The sequence below is a fragment of the Pongo abelii genome, chromosome 9 (assembly GCF_028885655.2).
Source record: "Pongo abelii isolate AG06213 chromosome 9, NHGRI_mPonAbe1-v2.0_pri, whole genome shotgun sequence".
In the NCBI taxonomy this organism is placed as follows: domain Eukaryota; kingdom Metazoa; phylum Chordata; class Mammalia; order Primates; family Hominidae; genus Pongo; species Pongo abelii.
The window spans coordinates 72826246-72848727 of NC_071994.2; the positions used below are offsets into that span (position 1 = coordinate 72826246).

Genomic DNA, 22482 nt, shown 5'->3' on the forward strand with positions numbered 1-22482 from the left:
ACTAACCTATCTTTTTTAACAAAATGCAATTTATATTTGTATCAGTGTTTAACTTGTTGCATTGTATTTTATATTTTATTTAGTCAGTACCCTAAAGTAATTGTTTAAGCAGTTTCCACATTTTCATTGCAATGTATAATGAATGATGTGCTGAACATCACAATATATCTTTACATTCTTTCCCATTTTTCTTCTTTAGACATATATTTAGAAAATGGACCCCCAGATCTTTTACCATTAAAATACAAATGCATTTACCAAGGTGACCTCAAGTACTCTTTTAAGAATTAGGAAAGTAGTCCTTTTATTAATACTTCTTGCTTATTGTGCTTATTCATATTCTTCAGCCATTTACAATCTGTCTGGTGGAATAATGAATCATTACAAATAAACTGTAAGAATTACTAAAACCTAGACTTTGCCTACTGATGTACATTACATGAGACCTACTTTGGATAGCTACATGCTCTAGAGGTGGTGAGACTCCTAAACTCCAAGTATGACTTTACTTGTGCATGCTTTCAGACATATTTTAACTGTGGTCCTATACTGTGCTAGGTTCAGTATTCATGACAGGATCAGAAGTACCAACATAATCTCTGCCCTCAAATAACTCACCATTTAGAACTGTGTAAATGGTAAGTTAGTGGATCATCAGAATAGAAAGAAAGCACGTTGAAACCAGCTGTTTCAATAGACAACAGTAACTCACAGTACTGAATGATCAAACATGGATCAGGGAAGACTTGGTAAAGAAGGAGTACACTCAAACTTCCCTAAATTAGCTTAGAAAGAAATACTTTGAGCACAGCCTTGCGAATTTGCTTGGTCTTTACGCTGTAGATTATGGGATTCATTACAGGAGGGATAAGCAGATAAACATTGGCAATGAGCGTGTGCACAATGGGAGGGGCACGCTTTCCAAATCTGTGCACTAGTGACAAACTGATCATGGGGATGTAGAAGATGGCAACTGCACTGACGTGAGAGACATAGGTACCAAAAGCCTTTTTCCGCTTCTCTGGGGAGGCAATGCAGAGCACAGAGCGGATGATCAGAACATAGGAGAGGAGGATCAAGGCGGAGTCTAACCCAGCAGTAGAGATAACAATGGCCAGGCCAAATGCACTGTTGATCCATGTGTCTGTGCATGAGAGCTTCATCAAATCAGTGTGGAAGCAGTAGGAATGGTGGAGCACATGACTACGGCAGAAGGAGAGGCGCCTAAGGAGCAGGAGTAGAGGCACTAGAGCTGTTGTCCCCCTAAGAACAATTGCAAAGCCCACTTTAATAATCCGTGAATTGGTTAAGATTGTGGCATATCTCAGTGGGTTACAGATGGCAATGAAGCGGTCAAAGGCCATTGCCAAAAGTACTGAGGACTCCATGAATGTGAAGCCATGGATAAAGAACATTTGGCCAATGCAGGCATCAAAACTGATTTCTCGAGCATTGAACCAGAAAATACCCAGCATGGTGGTCAATGTAGAAAGACACAGACCTAGGTCCATGAAGGATAGCATGGAGAGAAAATAATACATGGGTTCATGGAGGCTCGACTCAGTGAAGATGACAAACAGGATCATGCCATTCCCAGAGATAGCAATGACATAGAGGCAACAGAATGGGATGGAGGTCCAGATCTGAGGGGTTTCAAGGCCAGGGATGCCAGTAAGGAAGAAGACTGCAGGGTGGAAAATGCTGTGGTTGAAAGGTGGCATGATGAGTGAAGAAGCAGATGTCTTTGAGGAAAAGAACCATGTCCTGTAATAATGGAGAAGAAAAGCATTTTCACTCTGTTCTATACACCATACAATTTATGATCACTAGAGAACCACGTCCTATTCTTCAATGAAAATGCATAGCCACTTACTGTTTTATTAGATGTGTTCTTGAATGAAGTAGGAGAGGACACAGACACTAAATTGTGTAAAGAAACCTGGTTTTTAGCAAGATTCCCATTATATTACATCTAGGCTTCAGGATATTTATATATACATATATAAAACAGGAGATTAATTTCAATAATAGAAAACATTTCCCAGTTATATGACTGTATGTACATGGGCAGATAGGATATTTCTGGGCAACCATAAGAAACACAACAGGAAATTCACCCTGCTTTTCTTCACTTCTCAGTTTCTGAGGCAAAAACCCTAAGGTGCATTAAAGTTTATAAGTCCGTGTGACCCAATGAAAGTAAGAGAATGAGATAATATTAAACATTTTCTAGTAAAATACTTCTGAACAAATAAATACACAACAGCTGTTGAGTGAAAATAAGTAAATAAATAAAACTAAGTACCAGGAAAGAAACAATTAAATCTAAATGGACCACAGTGGGTGATAGTAGAAAAAAGGTTTGTTTATACGTGTAATAATTGAGAAGTTGATTATGTTCAAAGGAAATTCTGCCTGAAAAAAGATGGCTTAAATAACCTTAACAAGAACAAAGGAATTCATTGGAAAATCATGGATAATAACTAGAGTATTTACCTGAGCAAGATTCTCGATTTTCCATTTCTGCAAAAGGGCATTGAGAATAGATTGACCGGGGGAAGGAGGTTTTCTCTGGAGATCTAAGTGTATGCTCACCCAGATCCATAAATCTGTAGGATTGAAAATGTTTCTGTATATTGCTTCTTGTTGTTAAGTTTTCTGACACTATTTTTATCTATAGAAAGAATGTTTGGTTTTTAACATATTTATGTCCCCCTTTTGCTCACTCATGCATGTATTTACTAAAAGAAAAATTAAATACCTACAGTGTTAGTGTGTGCATTAGAATTAGACTTGCTACTTTAAGAAGGTCTGACTCTGAGAAAGAAAATATTTGAGTGTAAGTTAACTTAGTTATCTTCATTGCAACCCCCGAATGAATAGACAGGAGCTTAGACATCAGTAAGAACAACTGGTTACAGGAAATGTGTTCAAGAGGGCATTTCTCTAGGTATTTGAGAAGAAGGAAAAATGTTCAATACAGGAAGCCTCTTTGAGTTCTCACAAAAAAAAAAAAAAAGTAGTGGCTGGAAATTTTGAATTGAGAGGCAATGCAAGACAAAACAAAATCTATGGATTTTCGAGTCAACCCTTGGATCTCAGTTGGAAGATAAGCTTCACTTTTTCACCTGTGACTTTACATACAAGAATCAAGACATGTACCTACTTCTGCATCCTAGGGAAAATGACTCCTGCCCTGATAATAGGGCTTGAGAGTTGTGAAACTAATGTCTATGGTTGAAGGCACAGGATCAGTGAAAAATATCTTAGAGTAATAAATCTAAGGGAAATTAAGTCTGAGGACAGAGTGCTGGGGAACAGCAGTATTTAAAGAAAAGACCAGAAGAAGCATCCTCTAATGAAATTGAGGAGACATGGCCACTAAGGTAAAAATGACTCCCAGGAAAATACAAGGACCATTTTTTCTCAAACCTATGATCTCAGAGCCAGAAAAAATGACTATCACAACAGCATCTAAAAGTATCTATTAAATAAATGAAAGAACTGCTTCTGAAAACAGTGATAAACCCCAGTGCTTAATATTTCCACATATGTGTGATTCCTGATATGTGGCCCCCTCAAATTATAAGTTAAATTCATGCAACCATAAGAACATATTTTAACATAGGAGGAAAACAAACAGTTTTCTCAATAATCTGATATTTATCTTTGAGACAAGGACTTTGCTCAAATTTGGACCTAGTGATAAAAACATTTATTTTCCCAGTTGAAGTGGAGAGCAAGCAATGACCCTAAGGTCATACACTCTATTTTAAAAATGAGGAAGCAGCCTCTCAATTTAATGTTCTTTTTATTATAGTAAATAAACCCAATTTGCAAACCAAATACCTGATTAGGGGTTAATATTCAAAATATATAAGGAACTCCTACAACTCAGTAGCAAAAACACAAATAACTCAATTTAAAAATGGACAAAGGACTCGAATAGAGATTTCTCCAAACAAAACACACAAATGGCCAACAAACATAAAAAGATGCTCAACATTACTAATCACATAAATGCAAATCAAAATCATCAAAATCCCAGTGAGATGTAACCTCATAGCTATGAAAATACTTATTATAAAAAACAATAGCAAGTGTTGATAAGAATGAGAAGAAATTGGGCCTATTGTACACAGTTGGAGAGAATGTAAAATCATGCAACCACTGTGAAAAACAGCACATCCACTCTGAGTATATATCCAAAGGAAAGGAAATCAGTTAGTCAAAGAGATATCTGCACTTCCATGTTCATTGCAGAATTAGTCACAATAGCCAACATATGGAAACAACCTAAATGTCCATCAACAAATGAATGGATAAAGAAAGCACAAGACATACATGTAATAGAATACTATTCAACCTTAAAAGCAGTAATATTCTGACACATGCTACAACATGGATGAACCTGAAATGAAATACTTCATGATTCCACTTATATGTGAAGTATCTCTTAGCCAAACTCATAGAAAAAGTAGAATGGTGATTGCAACAGACTAGGGAGAGGGAAAAATGGGGGAGATGCTGTTAAACAGGTATAAAGTTTCAGTTACTAAAGAAGAATTAGTTCCAGAGATCTGATACACAACATTTTACTTATAGTTAACAATACCATATTGTGCGATTAAAAGTTAGAGTAAATCTCATGTTAAGTGTTCTTTTCTTTCTTTCTTTTTTTTTTTTTGAGATAGTCTTGTTCTGTAGCCCAGGCTGGAGGCAGTGGCGCAATCACTGCTTACTGCAGCCTCAAACTTCCAGGCTCCAGTGATCCTCCTGCCTCAGCCTGCCAAGTAAAGAACCTGTAAAGTAGCTGAGACTACAGGCACACACCACCATGCCTGGATAATTTTTTTTATTTTTTGTAGAGATGGGGTTTCACCATGTTGCCCAGGCTGGTCTTGAACTATTGAACTCAAGGAATACACCTGCCTTGGCCTCCAAAGTGCTGGGATTACAAGTGTGATTTTATCACAATAAAAATAAACAGAATAGCTATATTGTAAACAGCAAAAATAAAAATAAAACATAGAAGAAAACCCCAACAGATTAAGTACTTGGCTATATTTCTTTCTATTAAAATTAGTGGTAATGTATTTAATGCCTTCTATGTGCCAAACAATTTGCTTCACTGAATCTCTGAGTCCCTCTTTCCACTGTACATAGCTCATAGCGTCTTTCTTCAACTCCTGTAATCAAAGGGAAACATAATAGGATTCTTGTAACAGAGGGAACTCTATTAGCAAACATGGGTCCAAGAACAGCTCCCCACCCCCCCAATCCCCCCCCACCCCTGCCACTAGGCTGCAGTGCAATGGCACAATCACCTCCTCCTCCCAGGTTCAAGCAATTCCCTTGCCTCAGCCTTCCAAGTAGCTAGGACTACAGGCACATGCCACCACACCCGGCTAATTTTTTGTGTTTTAGTAGAGATGGGGTTTCACCATGTTGGCCAGGATGGTCTCGATCTCCTGACCTCATGATCCGCCCCCTTCCAAAGTGCTGGGATTACAGGCATAAGCCACCACGCTCAGCCAATAGCTTTTTTAAAAAAATTCTATGATTCTTAAACCAGTCTTGAGTCATCCTGCACTAAAACTAATGAGCAAATATTAAACTCTTCTTAAACAGATCTCTTTAAGTGTCTCTTTCTCCCGCACTGAAAATTCTTCCATGACAGAGCCTATAACTTAAACATCCCTGTTACCAGACTACCCGGAACTTCTAAATAGACAGCCCTCACAACAATGCTTCACATTCACTACTATCACAACACCGTTATTGGGTATTAATAACTCCCCTTTATGGGTGAGAAAGCAGGGTAAGATTAGATAATCGAGTCTCAGAGGAACCACATGACGTTCTCAAATTCACCCAACAAGCCAATGGCAGATTCAGGAATTGAGCTCTGTTCTTACTCCAAACACCATGCTCTCGCAAACTCCTTATTTAAATTTTTTTTTTTTTTTTTTTTTTTTTTTTTTTTTTTTTTTTTTTTTTTTTTACTGTGGCATGAACAAACACATGCTGATGACTGTAGTCTATATTTGGAATAACTATTTTGAACACTACAACGATATTTTTGAGTTGACATAATGTATGAAAATATACTACTGAGTTCATGCTCACTAATTTACTCTGAATACTTCTGTGTTTGTTTCATACACTATCTGAAAGTTATACAGTACCTAATTTATTTATAAATGTCTTCAATGCACTACAACACTGACCTTGTGCACAGAAGAATTCTTGAGTCTGGAAGGTAAGGTTATTTGATCCTGCCCTCTGCTATTTAAAAGGATCATCCCACACAGCAGAGAATCTATTAATGCAAAGCAAGCGAGAGAGAGTTATCTCAACCTCACTAACCTACTTGCAGAAAGGTTCTGTACACCTATAGCTGCGGAATCAGCCCCTGATCAGCCCTGCCCCCGGACAGGGCAGAAGAGGTCCTCCTCTGCCAGGAGAAAACATAGGGAAAAAATTCAGGAATAGGAGAACTACCATATTTGAGAAAAAGAGCCTTTATAAGGAGCCTAGAAGTCACCTGGTGAGAGTCATTTACCCAGAAGAAAAGCAAATTCCTAGGGGAGAACTCCCTACAGCTGTGTCCTGTTAACCCTTTGTACTCCAAATAACAAACTGTGAAAGGCAACATATTTTCAGTCTATCTTCACTCTTTCTTCCCCAAAAGATAATTCTATAGATGAACTGCAATTTCAGCTCTCATTCAAGAGCAATTTGAGCCCTAAACAGCTGTGGGACAACTTTGCATAGAGCCAGAGTAAGGAAGAAGTGGCGTTGTTAATGGATCATTAACAGCTGAGTTTGCTCAGCTGCCATTTGCCAGTTTCACAGCAATCACGAGACATGGAACCCAAATAGGAAAGGGGTTGCTGAGTTACTACATTCACTGAAGGTAGTGCAGTGGTTTTCTGATTGAGGGCCCAGTCCCTCCCCTGAATTTCCTGGGAGTTGTTGCTAACCTGTGCATAGACACAGAAAATGACAACTTAAGAGGAAGTGACTAAAGGAAGACTACAAAACTTTATGAGTTCCTTGTGTGTCCCTTGCTAGCTTACAGAGATACTAGGCTGCTCTGACTGTCCTAAAACTGCTACCAACATGTTTACCACTGTGGTGGAGAATTAACCATGTTTGACAGACAGCTTCTATTTAAGCTGTGGACACTCATAAATGGCTTTCAGCTTTGTCATTAATACAGCGTTTCACAATTAATGGTGAGCTTGGAAGGTTGGTAAGTTTCAAGGACAACTATTTAAACATGTTTCTTGGCATAAGAGGCTGTATCAAGAGGCCATTACCTTGCAAAGGTCTGCTATATGGAAGAAGGGGATGAGGTAACTATTCCTGTTAGAGTTGCTACAGAGCAGAAAATTTAATTACTCTTTAATTTTTTTCTTCTTCTTATGTCACAAGATTCTAGATGCCTAGGAAAATCTGGAAAGATGCATTTTTTTCCCAGAAGTTCATAAAGAACCTGAGAAAATATGCTCTCTTTTTAGGTATCTTCTGGACTAATAGAAGCATAATCTTCCCCCATAAATACTTCAACAGGTTGGGGGGAAATCTTAACAGTCCCAGATAAATGTGCCACATAATGTATGAGACTCCGTGGGAAAAAATGCACAATTTAAATAGAAGCTTTCAAGATACAGAAGCAAAAACAGATATCCAGGCTGTTACAGGGAAATAAATGTGAAAATTTTACTATCTATGCTAGGAATTCCAGTCTGAGGAGCACTGGTTCACGCTCACAGACACAAGTGCAGGCTGATCTTCTACACACAGCTGCAGAAAATGGAACACAGAAGAACTTCAGACTCTTTTTTAGTGCAAACTCCAGACGTTTAAACCACTCACCAGCCAAGGCCTAACAATCAGTGGATACAAGAAGGGCATAATGATCAATGCTCATTTTGACTGGTTGTCTATTCTAATTGTACTGTCCCAGGACTTAAGTATGTTACACACTTGCCTACATCTACCTGTCCATTAAAAGTCAACATAGCATTGGTTCAACTGAAAGTATTTGGAACCAGACAACCTTGGTCCTACCAGACAACCAGACAACCTTGGTCCAAAGCTCAGCTCTGTCACCAATCGTGTGACCTTAGGCTACATTACCTCTGTTTTTTGCTTTTAATGTGGAGAAAATCGTTATACTGCTTTATAAGTCTATGTTGTAAAATAAGATAACCCAGTATTGATCCATAAAAAGGTCTTAGCACAGTACACTTTGCACTCACTCAAAATGTGTTATTAATCATTGTAATTATTTATTTTTATTATTTATCATGATTACTATTGTTTCATTAATATAGCAATTTTATTAAATTATCATTTAGTGCCTAGTATGTGTCAGATACTGTGTTCCAGTGTTGAGATGAAAAGGTGTAGTATCTACTCTCAAGGAACTCATATATCTGACAGATAGACAGACAACCATTATAACACAAATCTGGTCAGGACATTACCCTGCTTTCAATTCTTTGGCTTCCCAGGTCCTCAGAGATCTGGCCTTGCGACCGCTTTAGGTGGAGAAACATTTATTTCTACTCTCTCCCCTTCAGTCGTACAGAACTCATTTTCAGTTTCCTAAACATGGCATGGTTTGGCTCAGGTCTGAGCCTTCTCTCATTCTATTCTCTGAGGCAGTATTATGATGTTTACTGATTCCTAAACTCTGTTTCAAACATAATTCAAAACAGTTTTATTTTTTATTTATATTAAAATTAAAATAGCTTTTTATCCTAGATTTTCTGATATGCAGATTTTGGATAAATTAATGGAAGCTTAATTATGTGGAGGTTTTTTTATCCTTTTTTAATTTTTCTTTTTAGTTTCTCTATTTTGCAGTGCCCTAATTTGGTCCTCAGTCCGCCAAGCAGATGAAACACCACAGCAGTTGACCATGCCTGGAACATTTCCTTAACCTTCTGTCGTCTCCTCACCCTACTCTACTCTTCTGCCCTCATTACTAGCTCCCCTGTCAAAACCCTTTTCACTCACTTGGATCTAATATTATCAATTACATTTGGTTAGCCTCCCTCGAGCACACAGGCTAAATTGTCCCAGCACCTAGGTGATCTATACCAGCACTTCACAAATATGAATGGCACATTTATGCCCTAGGTATCTTGCAAAAGCGCAGGTTCTAATTCAGAAGATCTAATTTTCTTTTAGTTTCCAACAAGTTTCCAGGCGATGCTAACATTATTGGTCCTTCAATAGCAAAGATCTCTGTGAATACCACTTGTAGAGTAATTATAATACAGTATTTTAATTTCCCATTTACTTATTTGTATCCCCTACTAGACTTCAAACTGTGTAATATTTGGGGTCATATCTATCGTGTTCACTGTTATACCCTCAGGATCTTGTTCAATACCAGATATATGTAGAGTATCTATACAATATTTCTCTTAATAAATCAATTAAGAACTTTAATGAAAGCATGTGCAACAAGATATAGTGGGAGCAGAGAGGAATGGAATAAATAGGAATATTAGGAATAGCCAGAAGTTCACAGAGAGGTAAGGAGGAGTGATGTTTCTATATACACCAAAATTGAATGGTCAGTGTTGGCCATATCAACAGGGTAGGAAAACTGCTAAATCCAACGTGGCTGGATCCAGGAAAAGAGGTGAATGAGGCTTTCATCAGACCATGGAGGGCTAGTAGGTCATATGGAATTCTAATAATTTTTCTAAACAGTAGTATAAACAAAATGGTTTTTGACATAGTGTCTTAATCTATTTCCTCTTGCTATAACAGAATACCAAATACTAGGTAATTTGTGAAGGAAAGAAGTATATTTAGCTCACAGTTCTGGAGGCTAGGAAATTCAAAAGCATGGTGCCAGCATCTGGAGAGAGGTTTTGTGTTGCCATTACATGGTGGGGGGCATCACATGGCAAAAGGGCAAGGGCATGTGTGTCAGCCCAGATCTCTTTTTCTTCTTATTAAGTCCGCCAGTCCCATCATGATGATCTTATCCAATCCTACTTATCTCCCAAAGGCTTCATATCTAATCAAGATATGAATTTGGGAATTAAATTTCCAACATGGGAGACATATTCAAACAGTAACACGTAGCAACCCATTTTCGTTGCTGTTGTTATTGTTTGTTCTCTCTTAAGTTTATTTCTACAATTTCAATGCATTAACCCTGGACTACCTGGTTTGACTCTGGCCTCTTGCTCCTGTATCAAACCCTGTTTCTTTTATATCTTAAACTGTTTGCTCCTTGTACTAGTCTTAGCTCTGAAACTTGTTTTTCTATTTCCTGATCAAGCATGACCATCCACTTGAGCTGCTATATGTACAAATTTTAAAGGTTGCATAACATCCTAGGGCTGGATATAAATGCTTTATATATTCTGTATCATTGAGAATTTTTATCTATATTTTTTACCACTGTAAATAATGAGGCAATAAATTTTCCTGTACATAAAATATGGCCTGCATCTCTGATATCTTCCTTTCAATAAATTTTTAGAAATGGAATATTATGGACATTTTAAGACAACAATATACTGGAAAATATGCTTCCAGAAAGTTCATGCAAACATTGTAAACCAATGCTTAGTCCACTGTAACACAGCAACACAACACTATGTATCATGTGTTTTAAAAAACATTTGCTGATTTGATAGCCAAGAATATTTTACTGTTTACTGTAGTAAAATGTTGACAGTCAATAAATAAGACTTACTTCAAGTTCCTAGTGCAGAGCTTTCCTGTGTCCAATTTGGTACTTCCTGTTTGGATTACCAAGTTTCAGAAACATTAATATGAAGTCAAATGACATCACAGACTATGATATGTTTCCTGGACTCAATGGTGTTAATATTAATGTATTAATAAGGTGTGTTGCTATGTGATTTCGTGGAGGAACACTGAACTCGAATTTTGAGAAAGTTTAACTAAATTACCAGCTACTGTTCTGCTAGGCTGGCATGAGAATAGGGCAGTGAGAAGAGCCATATTTTGAAGTATGTGTACCAGTGTGTGTTTTGGTGCTTTGACCAGTACACACACTAGTTTCATTTTCATGTACTAAGCTCTGGCACAGAATTTACATGGTAAATTACCACTATAGTTACCACTATAGTAACTTTATTTTTCTTACAAGAGTAACATTCTTTGAACCATAAGAATAAAATATACACCATGGAATACTATGCAGCAATAAAAAATGATGAGTTCATGTCCTTTGTAGGGACATGGATAAAACTGGAAATCATCATTCTCAGTAAACTATTGCAAGAACAAAAAACCAAACACTACATATTCTCACTCATAGGTGGGAATTGAACAATGAGAACACATGGACACAGGAAGGGGACCATCACACTCTGGGGACTGTTGTGGGGTGGGGGGAGGGGGGAGGGATAGCTTTAGGAGATATACCTAATGCTAAATGATGAGTTAATGGGTGCAGCACACCAGCATGGCACATGTATACATATGTAACTAACCTGTACATTGTGTACATGTACCCTAAAACTTAAAGTATAATAATAATAATAATAAAATAAAATAGAATAAAAATATGTGACTATTCCCAAATAGTTTCTGAGACTAACGGGAAAAGAGTCACAGCCCTACAATTTGCCCAACTTGGTAGAGAAAGTGTTTTCAAAGGTCTCAAGAAGTTTCCTGTGTGGAAACACAGCAATAAAAAACCTTTATGTGCAAGGTATAAACATGCACAAGTGACAACCTGTTAACATTCAGTTTGGCACATCAGCATGCATGCAGGCTTTTGGGTGTAGATGACTCAAATTGAAAGTAGTGGTGAATGGATAGTCATGTGAAGACTCTTTAGAAAATGAGTTTTGAAAACTGAAAGGGTGTCAGATAGCCCAGGCTTTGAGTACTACTTGTGCCATTTATAACTGAGAAACTTAGGTAAGTTACTTACACTCTAATTTTTGGTTTAAACATAGTTTAAGACATCAATCAAACTAATAATGGATTCTTCTACTGAATTTATTATTGTAGAGTTGTGTAAGTCAAAAGTTGACATGGATCTCACTGAGCTAAAATCAAGGAATCACCAGGCTGCATTTCTTTATGGAGGGGCTAGGGAAAAATCAATTCTCTTCTTTTCTCCTTCTGTAGGCTTCCCACATTCCTTGGCTTGTAGCCTCATTCTGCCATCTTCAAAGCCAGCAACAGTGGATCAAATCTTTCTCATGCTACCATCTCTGTGGTTCTCCACTTTTAAAGACTCATGTGACTATATTGGATCCATCCAGCTAATCCATCTAATCTCGACATCTCAAGTTATTTAACTTTAATCACATCTGCAAAGTCCCTTTGCAATGTAAGGTGACATATTCACAGGTTCCAGGCATTAAGACATAGGTATCTTTAGCAGCCATTATCCCGTTTACCACAAACACTTGGCCTAGTATCATGGTTGTAGATTGCATAATAAAATATTATTGTTCTTGTTATTTATTGTTTTTATTACATTATGAAGAAGAAAATATATCAGGCCATGACATTTTCAATAGTGAAACAGACTTGATAGTGGGGAGGAGATAATATCGGAAGCAGGGAGAATGGTTAGGAAACTACTGAAGTTACCCAAGTGAGAGATAATTGCAACTTAAATAAAGGTGACATTTCTGGAGATGATAAAAAGTGATCAATTTCTGATTGTATTTTTCAAAGAGATTGACAAAATTTACCAATGGATTAAATTCAGGGTGTAAGAGACGCAAACTGAGAATGAATCAAAGACCCATATGCCCAAGTGTGGTCCAAAATTGGTGGGAATATCTAAGGATCTAAAGAGGCCATAAGGATGCAAGATGGACAACTTATAGCAATCTATGCATTCTATTTATTAAAGACTAATGAGAGCAATAGTAAACTGACAGAAGGTGACATCATTGGCCAAATCAATCACCCACCTACCTGCAATTTTTCTTGGTATAATACAAGATGTTCAAAATTTGACTATAAGTAGGAAGAACCCCAAATTATTGTGACTAATTCTCTTCAACCTGGTAGGTTGGGACTTCAAAATATAAAATAGGTCAAATTATAAAAAAGTCAATGAAACTGTATTTTATACACAACTAAGTTGTGAACTAAGATTTTTACCTACTGTATTCACCAAGCATTTGGTTCATGCCTCTAGGATAACCTTATCATTGGTTAACGTGTAATTATTGGTTAACCTGTCTATCTTCTACACTAAAATCCTAAAGAGTAAGAATTATGGTGTATTCTTAAAAAAAAAAAAACTCTATCACTGAGTATAATGTTTAGAATATGGGACATTCTTATGAAATATTTACTGGATATATGTATGGATGAGTAAATGAATTATTTTTTATCTATAAGAGAAAGACTGCTGCTGCAAAGAACCACAGGTAGGCTAATGAAACCATACTGCTGTGAATAATCATAGATACTGAGGAGTTAAGGGGTGGAGTTGGACTGTCACTGATAATAGGAGATGTCATTTAGCAATTTGCTACAATATTTCGTTTTTTAAAATCTCCTTCAGAGTGACTGCTAGTGATTATGAGGTTCCTTTTAAGGGTAATAAAAATGTTCTAAAATTGAATTGTGATGATGGTTCTTGCACAGTTCTGTGACTTTACTAAAAACAATTGAATCATACACTATAAATGGGTGAATTTTATAGTATGTGAATGATATATCAATAAAGCTGTTAAATAAAAAAGTTTTGAGCGAAATGACACATGAACAAAAGGTTACATCAGCCCATAAAGCACATAGCCACCGTAAGTAATTGCATAATGGAACAGATATAAAAGGACTGTATGAGGCAAAAGAAGTCTTCTGGGAATCTCCACACACTGAAGACACAGTGAGTTAGCACCACCACCAGGAATTGGCCTCTCAGCTTTGTGCCTGTCTCCAGTCAGGCTGGAATAAGTCTCCTCATATTTGCAAGCTCGGCCCTCCCCTGGAGTCTAAAGCCTCCTCAGCCTTCTGAGTCAGCCTGAAAGGAACAGGCCGAACTGCTGTATGGGCTCTGTAAGTAAAACTGTTTTGTTCAATGAAAATGCTTGACTCTAGATGAACTGGACTTTCTCACCCACAGGGAATAATTTCCTCACAATGTGCAGAATTAGATTAGATGTTGGTATGGTGGGCTGAGGAGGATGGTAGAATTTCAGAATTATTTATTCCCAGGAAATACGTAGAGAATGGCTATTTCGTTCTGCCTGATATAGCTTGGATAACTTGTTTTTAGTCAAATGGTTTAATCAGTGTGCTAATATATTTCTCAGAGTCAGTGAATCTCATTTCTATGCCCAATAACTATTACTAAAAATGAAAAATTACCAATTTCGAACGCGTTGTCTGCCAGCTACTGGTATTAGACACAGTGCATATCCTATCTTATAGATGAGGAAACTGGGTCACAGAAAGTTTATATTACTTGTAGATTTCAGTAAAACAATTGTTTTTGAGAGCATGAGCTTTGGAATTAAAAAGACCTGAGTTAAAAATTCAGCTCTGACTTTCACTAGTTGTGTGTGATTTCAAATGTTTCACAACTTCTGATACTCAGTGTCTTTACCAGAAAAATGTATTTAAAGTGAATCTAATAATACTTGTCGCATGATGATATAGTAAGAATTAAAATAATGCTTATAAAGCACTGAGGACAATAATGTTCACAGAACAAGTGTCCAGTAAATGGTAGCTATTTCTATGAGTAATATTTTTATTAATGGTGTGGATGGTCTCAAAACTAGTTAGTGTTTGAGCAAGAATCTGAACCCAGGTCAGTCACGCATGATAGCCATACCATTGACAATAGCATGGAGAATACTGATGACACTATATGGTCTAGTTCAGCAGATTAAGACAGCCACAAGCTATAGTTTATAATAGTGCAATGAAAGAGGAGCATCATTGTAATCTGAGTGGGCAGGAAAATTAGTTGAGAGAATATAGCTTATTTCACAAGAGAGAAAATGATGGTATATATGGATTGGAGAGGATGGGTCAGAAAGACTCGAGAGTGAAGGCAGCACAAAAGAGAAGCTTGGGGGAAATTTAGTGCCTCCTTCTAAGAATATTCATTAGTCTCGCTCTTGTCTTGGATATAAACACTTAAGATTTTTTCAATGTAAGAAAAACGCAATGAAATAACAGGTTCAAGTACCCGCTACTAACAATTGCTTGGCCTCCTTATATAGACCTCCCGAAGTTCTCATCTTTTACATTTCAGGAGTAGAAGCAATTAAAAACTAATCTTTATATGTAAGGGATGAGAGAAGGAAAGAGGAGGATGTGTGTGTGTGCACATGTGTGTGCGTGTGGTGGGTAGTAATTTTAATTCAATGATTTACTTGAGTTCGATGTCATTTGCTGATAAATGAAGCAGGAGGAAGAGCCACGTTTGGAGGGGAGGAGAGAATGAGTTCCATTTGTCTCATATAGAAGTTGAAGTAACTGCGTGATGATGGGTGGAGATGTCCCTCAGGGGTAGCCGCAGTATTTTATTTACTTTTTATTCACCACATGAAGCAAGGAGCTTTGTTCTCCAAAATGCTGTCAATTATTTTTCTAAATTACAGGTTAGATTGCTTCACTATTTTCATGTCTCATTACTACCTTTACACTTAAAACCAGAAACTGCCACAGCATTAAAGATTCTGCTAACTTCTAAAATACAGAACTCTGGAGATGCCATAATTAGATTGCAGATTTATGAGTCTTCTGGATATAAGTGCTATTTAAAGCCATGAGAATAACCAAGATATCTCAAGAAGAGCATATGAAAAGCAAGAAAAGAAGAGGTACTTCTTAGGAGAAAAGCAGACTCCTCTAGAATCCCACAATTTACAAGGCAGAGAACAAAACCATTGTTTGACAAACAGGAAAAAAAAAAAAAAACCTCACAGAATAACCATCATTGAAGCTAACGAAGGAGAAAGTTTCAAGGAGGAGGAGGGAAACATTGCTGAAAGTTGAGATGAGGGAGAGAAAAACAAATCTGAGATTAAACTTTTGGACTTGGCATGTAGAAAATCACGGGTGACATCATTTGGAGGATTTTCAGAGTCATTAGGGAAAGAATTCAGATTGTTACTGAAGGTGAAGGAATAATAAACAAAAGCGGACTGTTCTCCAAAGGAATTTTTATCCTTATAAAAGATACAGCAGAAAATTGAGACAGAAACAGAGTTTATGTCCTATATCCCTCACTATCAAAGCACAAGGCTAATTATGAAAACTATTCAATATATCCTGGTTGAAATGAATGGTTTGGAAATACCTATATAAAACTGTGGGAAGCTTTTATTGTTGAGTTAGAGTAAAACTTGAGTATTGCAGACTGCAAAAAAGCAACCAATGGTACTAAACAAGATACTAAAGAGGGAAAGGAATTTTGTTGGCATTAAATGAGAAGAGATGGAAAATGATTTATTTATTAAAAGCAAAGCTCCTTGCTTCCAGTGGTCAATAAAAGGTGAATAAAATGTTTAGAAATGTCTGGCTCTTGATGCTCTGCAAAAATTTAAGTTCATTACACTTTCCATGGAATTCAAGATTTTCGTGATTTGACCTCTGGTGCTTTCTCTAGCTTCATTTCCCACAGCATCTAGCCTCACATTTAAGACTTCGACATACCCCTTCTCTTGTAGTTATCCAACATACTGGCTTATGTTACTCTTTCATTCATGTCTCTCCTCATTTTATCAAAGGCACTGCAAAAGCACACTTCTCCTGTTTTTCATCCTTACAAACTCACATCTACCCATCAAAACTTCACACAGTTATAAATCATACATTCTGTTAAGATTCTTGGAACTAGTTCTTCTTGACACACACAGACACATTCATGTATGCACACACTCCAAATCTGCCACTCCACACTATTAACTCTTCTGCCTTATCGATTAGATACATCCTATCCTTATACACTCTACAACTAGTAGCATTTATCTGTTTGTCTCTGACACTGCTGATAGACACTGTCTGGCATGTAGTAGATATTTAAAATTAGTCATTTTTTATTTTCATTAAGAGTCACTAGACTCTTGACACGGCAAGCTCAGCTCTCTGCATATGTGTGTGTGTGTGTGTGTGTGTGTGTGTATATATATGTATATATGGGTATATATGTATATATATTTATATATGTATATATAGTTCAGTTCAGTTTGAACTGAACTAAGTGTTTCTGGCTGATAGGAGCTAAAGTGGAGTTATTGGCTAGGAAAAAGAATAAGGTACCCTCTGTCTCTAAGCCCAGTGTGAATGTAGGAAGGGTGCAGGAAGATATGGTTGTAAAGTGATGGAAAGGAGAGAAATCATTTTTTTTTGCTAGGCCCAACACAGATCAGGTCAAAATATATACACTATGGTTTTCTTTTGTTTTGTTTATGATCTCTCAGCAAGAGGAGGAAAAAAACTGCCAAGAAGAATGAAAATAGGCAATGAATAAATTGTTGAGGTAATGGGAGCTATGAAGAAGTTAGGATGAAAGAGAAATTATTCAAATAGCAATTTAATTTTTTTAAGTGGTTACATAAAATGTCCTACAACACAATGACAAAAACTACAACTCAGACATTGCGTAGGAATTAAAAATTATGAAAGCCAGAATTAATTGATGTAAATGGAGCCCCTCTGTACTTTCATAACCATTTTTATTATTCATCACTGTATATGAGATATTGAAGTTATTGAACAACGGTTCTGCTCTTTCTCCCTCACTGGATTATAAACTCTCTAAGTGGGGTTTTATTTGTGTTGTCCTTTAGCTTCTAACATAGCACTATGTAAGATCCAGATACTCAGTTAATGTCCCTGAGAGAGTAAAGCAAGATCAAGAGAAGTGTTACAAGTGCATTATTGCTCAACAGTTTTTTGTTTGTTTGTTTGTTTGTTTGTTTGTTTTGAGACGGAGTCTCACTCTGTCGCCCAGGTTGGAGTGCAATGGCGCCATCTCGGTTCACTGCAAGCTCCACCTTCCAGGTTCACTCCATTCTCCTGCCTCAGCCTCCCCAGTAGCTGGGACTACAGGTGCCAGCCACCACGCCCGGCTAATTTTTTCTATTTTTAGTAGACACGAGGTTTCACCGTGTTAGCCAAGATGGTCTCGATCTCCTGACCTCGTGATCTGCCCACCTCAGCCTCCCAAAGTGCTGGGATTACAGGCGTGAGCCACTGCTCCCGGCCTGCTCAACACTTTTACACATGCCATTCTGAAAGCCTGGGAATTCTTCATCTCAACTTATATAAAACACAGAAATCTTTCAAGCACTGCTTTTTCTACAAAGCCTTCTCCAAATACTGCAAACCTACTGAATGCTCTCTTTCTATTAATTCCTTTTTAGTGTGTTTTGGTTTTTTAAAATTATTTTACCTTATTTCTAGTTGACAAATAATACGGTATATATTTGTGGGGTAAAATGTGATGTTGTAATACATGTATGCATTGTGGAATGATCAAATCAGGCTAATTATCATATCCGTCACCTCAAATATTTGTCATTTCTTTGTGGTGTGAACATTTAAAATTCTCTCTTTTAGTTTTTTTGAAATATACTATACATTAACAATAATTCTTATTTCTCTAAGAGGTTTGATAATACATTTTAGATATTTTCATCACTCCCCTGAGGACACTGTCATTACTATAAATTTCAGAATCTAAAGCTATAGTTTCATTATTTGGCCAAATCATGTAATCTAAAATTTCTCATTTTTCATCTAGTTTTCTGTTAATTTTAGTTAAATCCCACCTCCACTCCCCTTTTTTTTTCACTAAGACTTCTTCCGGTGATCCTTGAGGTGGCACTTTATCAGGGTGAATGTGTGAGTCTGGATATGTTGAGGTTCCTCTCCATCCTCTCTTTTATCAACACTTACTGTCAGCCACCCAGCACCCTTTCTTTTCCCCTGAAGAAAAGTTACCCTGCAACTGGCTCTCTCTCATTGATTGAGCCCTCTGCAGCCAAAACCCTAATCTCTGCTTTTCCCTAGACCCCCCTCTTCAACTCAACCATACCCATCTATCTACCTTTCTGCAATTCTCTATTCTATGAAAAAAGAAATGTGATGTTTGCAATAAAGTTATATTTTTCCCTCTAAAACAAAACAGTAACATTCAATTATGTATCTCCTAAGAAGTATGTCTTAACAAGATAGAGAGATTCTGTTCTGGATAACTAGTCTTCCAGCAGACTGAAGAGAGAACTGTGTTGGAATGTGGCAGCACATTATATCAGGTGGGGACAGCCTCCTGTCTTCCTAAGCCTGGTGGGAGGTCTGTGTTCTAACTCATCATCTCTTCCAAATGTGACGCCGGGTGTCACACTGTAAGGGTTTCTTTAATAGTTAGATGCTGAAGCCATTTATTTGTCACTTCCTATGTGTTACTTTGTATTATAATGATCTCTTTCTTCATATTTTCTGGCTTCCTAAATTGTCTGTAAGCTTCTCTGCTTTCCACATTTATGATCAATGTAATATTGCTGTTCCACAGCCCCAGTGTATTTTTCTCTGGTGCCAACCACAGAGGAAAAATAATGCACTACCTCCTTAGCACAATTTAAACATGGCAGAAAGAATGAAATATGATTGGCAAACTCAGGGTAAAGTGTTTATTCTTAGTTTGGTTATCTATGGCTAGAATGATCAGAGGACTGGTCACATGATATAAACATAGCTGCCAGCAAAGGGCCCTAGAGAAGAAAGATTGTACACTGAGGCAAATTCAAAAACAAAGCAAAGTGCCCACTACAGCAGTTGAAATCTGACATTTTTAAATCAATTTAAATGAGCCATTCATAGTTTCATATTATATAAATATTCATCAGTTTTCTGTACAATAAAATTATTTTAATTTGATCAATACACAAACGAATGTAGCTTTTTTTTTTTGTTTTAAGCTCTCATCTTTTTCTGTACTTTTAATTCATCATGTCAACATTGCAGAATATCACCTCCACTTCCATCATTTTCCTGCTCACTGGTGTTCCTGGGCTGCAAGCCTTCCACACCTGGATCTCCATTCCCTTCTGCTTCCTCTATGTAACTGTTCTCTTGGGAAACAGCCTGATCCTCTTTGCTATCATCACTCAGCCCAGCCTCCACAAACCCATGTATTATTTCCTCTCCATGCTGTCCGCCACTGACCTCGGCCTATCCATATCCACTCTGGTCACCATGCTGAGTATATTCTGGTTCAATGTGAGGGAAATCAGCTTTAATGCCTGCTTGTCCCAGATGTTCTTTATTAAATTCTTCACTGTCATGGAATCTTCAGTGCTGTTGGCCATGGCTTTTGATCGTTTTGTGGCCATCTCTAATCCCCTTAGGTATGCCATGATTTTAACTGACTCCAGAATAGCTCAAATTGGAGTGGCAAGTGTCATCAGGGGGATCCTAATGCTGACACCAATGGTAGCACTTCTTACAAGACTTTCCTACTGCCACAGCCAAGTACTCCACCACTCCTACTGCTACCATCCTGATGTGATGAAGCTCTCATGCACAGACACCAGAATCAACAGTGCAGTTGGGCTGACTGCCATGTTCTCTTCTGTTGGTGTAGACTCAGTTCTCATCTTCCTTTCTTATGTTTTGATCATTAGGACTGTCCTTAGCATTGCTTCCCCAGAAGAGAGGAAGAAAACCTTCAGTACATGTGTCTCCCACATTGTGGCTGTTGCTATATATTACATTCCATTGATCAGCCTGTCCTTTGTTCACAGATTTGTGAAACAAGCCCCAGCCTATGTACATACTATGATTGCTAACACCTACCTGCTGATCCCCTCTGTGATGAACCCTGTCATCTACAGTGTGAAAACCAAACAGATACGTAGAGCTGTGATAAAAATTCTCCATTCCAAAGAAACATAAAATTGTGGAATTCTAGCACTAGATGGACACCTCAAGATGGTATACTTCAGGTCATGTTCCCAGTTAAAAACAAAAAACAACCAAAGAACTGGTGCCCATTGAAGCTAAGCATATAATCATTTAAAGTTAAAGCTGGAATGTATCTAGAACATCAGCTAGTTTGACTACTTTATTTTCCAGATGAGGAGGTGAAGACATGGGATGGAAGAGATGAACAGCCTAAAATTAGCCTTATATATAAAATTTCTCCTTCTCACACCACTGTTGGGTCCAAACTGTTGTTGCCTTCTGTCCCTGCCACCACCCTTTCTATTATTATCTCATCTACTTCATAGCAGTTAGAATGACACATTATAGAAAAGTCACTCCTTTGTGAGAAATAGGTAGTATTTTCCAACTGTTCTAGTAATTTTGATTGCCATTTATTTGCTCTGACAAGTCATGGTTCTAAGTGTTTTTTATATGTATTAACACATTTTATATCTAAAACAATGTTATAAGATAATCACTTTAATTATCAATAAGAAAATTGAGGCATGAAATGTTAAGTAGCTTGCTTAAACAGCTAGTAACTGGTGTTGCTGATGGCAGAGCACATCCATGCAGACTGACTCCAGAATCCCCCACGCTCTTAACTTTTAACACTATATTGCTACCTATAATATATAGGTATATAATTTATATTTGTAAAAATTATATGAACTTATATATATAAACTTATATTTATAAATTATGTACTTATATACGTAAATTATATTTATATTTATAAATATAAATATAGAGTGAAGTTCAGGCAATTTTTACTAGGAAATATAAGTAAAAAAATTAATTAAAAAAAAACACGACTCTAACCTCTAGAAATTTTCAGTCAAATTAGGGAGAAAAAGCCCAAATCAAATCTTCAAACCTTACAGATATATTTCTACCTGATGATCTTTCCTGACTCAAGCATATTTCAGCATTTCTGTCAGCCTTCCATCAACATTCTGCCCTAGCAGAAATGGAAAGTGACTACAAATGAATTATGGTCATTTACTTATGAATTTTTTAATTTGTGTCAAAATGGTCATGTAATGGCTTAATTCAGAAAGATAATTCATTCCACCCTGGGTGTGTCCATTAATTCTCAAAATTTTTAAAGCACATATTTCAATGCCACACTAATGTCACTAATTTAAGATGGGCTGTATAGTTAGTACCAGGTCCAGAAAGGAAGTAGAAGTAAACATTCGTATCTACAGGCTTGCCCCCTCACTTTATGGAGATCTCTGCCAACTGCACCTTATTACAGGGCCCTTGATGTTATAATAATTATAATAGTAATACCCCTCCCTCATTTCTTCTTGTATTCACTCTCATCCTTATCTGCCTTACTTTTAATTTTTAGCATTTTTATTCCCCAACATATTACATATAGGCTGTTTCTTTTCTGGTTTCCTCATCATTCCCTGTAGGAAATTTATTAAGTGACTATAGTACTTATAGTACTGTAAGAATTATGTCAAATCCTCAGCCTGTTTGACAACAACATTTCAGTTTCAATTATTGTTAGTCTTCATCTTTATATGTTGGAAT

The 22482-nt window shown here is 37.0% G+C and overlaps 2 protein-coding genes across 2 annotated transcripts; one reads left to right on the forward strand and one right to left on the reverse strand.

Moving 5' to 3' along the window:
* Positions 1-776: 776 nt before the first annotated feature.
* LOC100937019 (olfactory receptor 51F2-like) lies at positions 777-1759 on the reverse strand. The gene has a single exon (XM_009246751.3). The coding sequence runs from the start codon at positions 1719-1721 to the stop codon at positions 777-779; it is 945 nt and encodes a 314-aa protein (XP_009245026.3). The 5' UTR covers positions 1722-1759.
* A 12089-nt stretch (positions 1760-13848) lies between these two features.
* On the forward strand, positions 13849-21242 carry LOC129047328 (olfactory receptor 51F2-like). The gene is made up of 2 exons (XM_054526194.1): positions 13849-14049; positions 19978-21242. The coding sequence occupies exons 1-2, from the start codon at positions 14041-14043 to the stop codon at positions 20905-20907; spliced, it is 939 nt and encodes a 312-aa protein (XP_054382169.1). The 5' UTR covers positions 13849-14040; the 3' UTR covers positions 20908-21242.
* The last annotated feature ends 1240 nt before the right edge of the window (positions 21243-22482 follow it).

Coding starts and splice junctions, on each gene's coding strand:
- LOC100937019 (XM_009246751.3), bottom strand. CDS start 1,721: ATGCCACCTTTCAACCACAGCATTTTCCACCCTGCAGTCTTCTTCCTT.